Here is an 875-nt window from a genome sequence, read left to right as displayed (position 1 = left end):
GGGTTGTGGGAATGGGAGTGGGGGTCCCTGTGGGGTGGGAACGTGGGTGCCCGGACCCCTGGAATGAGGGTGCCCAGAGCCCCATGGGGACGTTTTGGGGGGTCCCTGTGGGTCCCCCTTGAGGACCCCCTGGCAGGGGGTGGGGAGCAGGTCCCCGTGGGACCCCCACCCCTGACAGCCGCTCCCCCCCAGCCGGGCTCTCCATCCCCACCTCGGCCTCGTACTCCAAGAAAACGGCGGCGGCCAACGCGGAGAACAAGCGAGGAGGAGGAGGAGGAGGAGGAGGAGGAACAGGGGAGGAAGAGGGCGGGGGGCGCCGGGCCGGCAGCACCGCCAAGGTGCCCCCCAGCCCCCTGCCCGGCCTGGAGCGCTCCAAGGGCACCCCCTCCCCCTCCACGGTCAGTGCCGGGGGGGGACAGCCGGGGGGGGTGGGACTGGAGCCCGCGGATTTGGGGGAAGGGTCCCAAACGCCCAGAGTCCCCGGACTTGGGGTCAGCGCTTTATGGGAATGGGGGACAGCCATCCCTGCATCCCCGGGGCTGGGACCGGGGTCCCTGAGGGGACTGCTCTTGTTCCCCACAAGGCTCCCCACATCCCCTGTCCTGTCTTCGGGGGGTTTTGGGGCGCCTCCGTCCCCCCCAGCACCCCCTTCGGTGTGCCCCCCACAGAACAGCATCCTCTCCACCGGCACCACGCGCAGCCGCAACTCCCCGCTGCTGGACCGGGCCAGCCTGGGCCAGAGCTCCCTGCAGAACGGCAAGGACAGGTGGGGACCCCTCCCCAGAGCACCCCCACCCCCCGCCCCTGCCGTGGGGCTCCCACCCGAGGGCTGGGGACCACCACAGCTCCCCGTGGGGGGGTCCCCAGGGTGCTGC

The 875-nt window shown here is 72.2% G+C and overlaps 1 protein-coding gene across 1 annotated transcript in view; it reads left to right on the top strand.

The window, feature by feature from the left end:
* Positions 1 to 875, top strand: part of MARK2 (microtubule affinity regulating kinase 2) — a 12,582-nt gene that overhangs the window by 9,015 nt on the left and 2,692 nt on the right. The window contains exons 13-14 of the mRNA XM_042020147.1: positions 193 to 398; positions 669 to 873. Of these exons, the coding sequence (XP_041876081.1) occupies positions 193 to 398; positions 669 to 873 (411 nt within the window). The remainder of the gene's footprint in view (positions 1 to 192; positions 399 to 668; positions 874 to 875) is intronic.

This window comes from Corvus kubaryi, unplaced genomic scaffold, assembly GCF_017639235.1.
Source record: "Corvus kubaryi isolate FWS band 111438036 unplaced genomic scaffold, C.kubaryi_AGA036_p1.0 36830, whole genome shotgun sequence".
NCBI classification, from domain to species: domain Eukaryota; kingdom Metazoa; phylum Chordata; class Aves; order Passeriformes; family Corvidae; genus Corvus; species Corvus kubaryi.
Note: the sequence above shows the minus strand (reverse complement) of the source record. Positions and strands in the feature narration are given on the sequence as shown.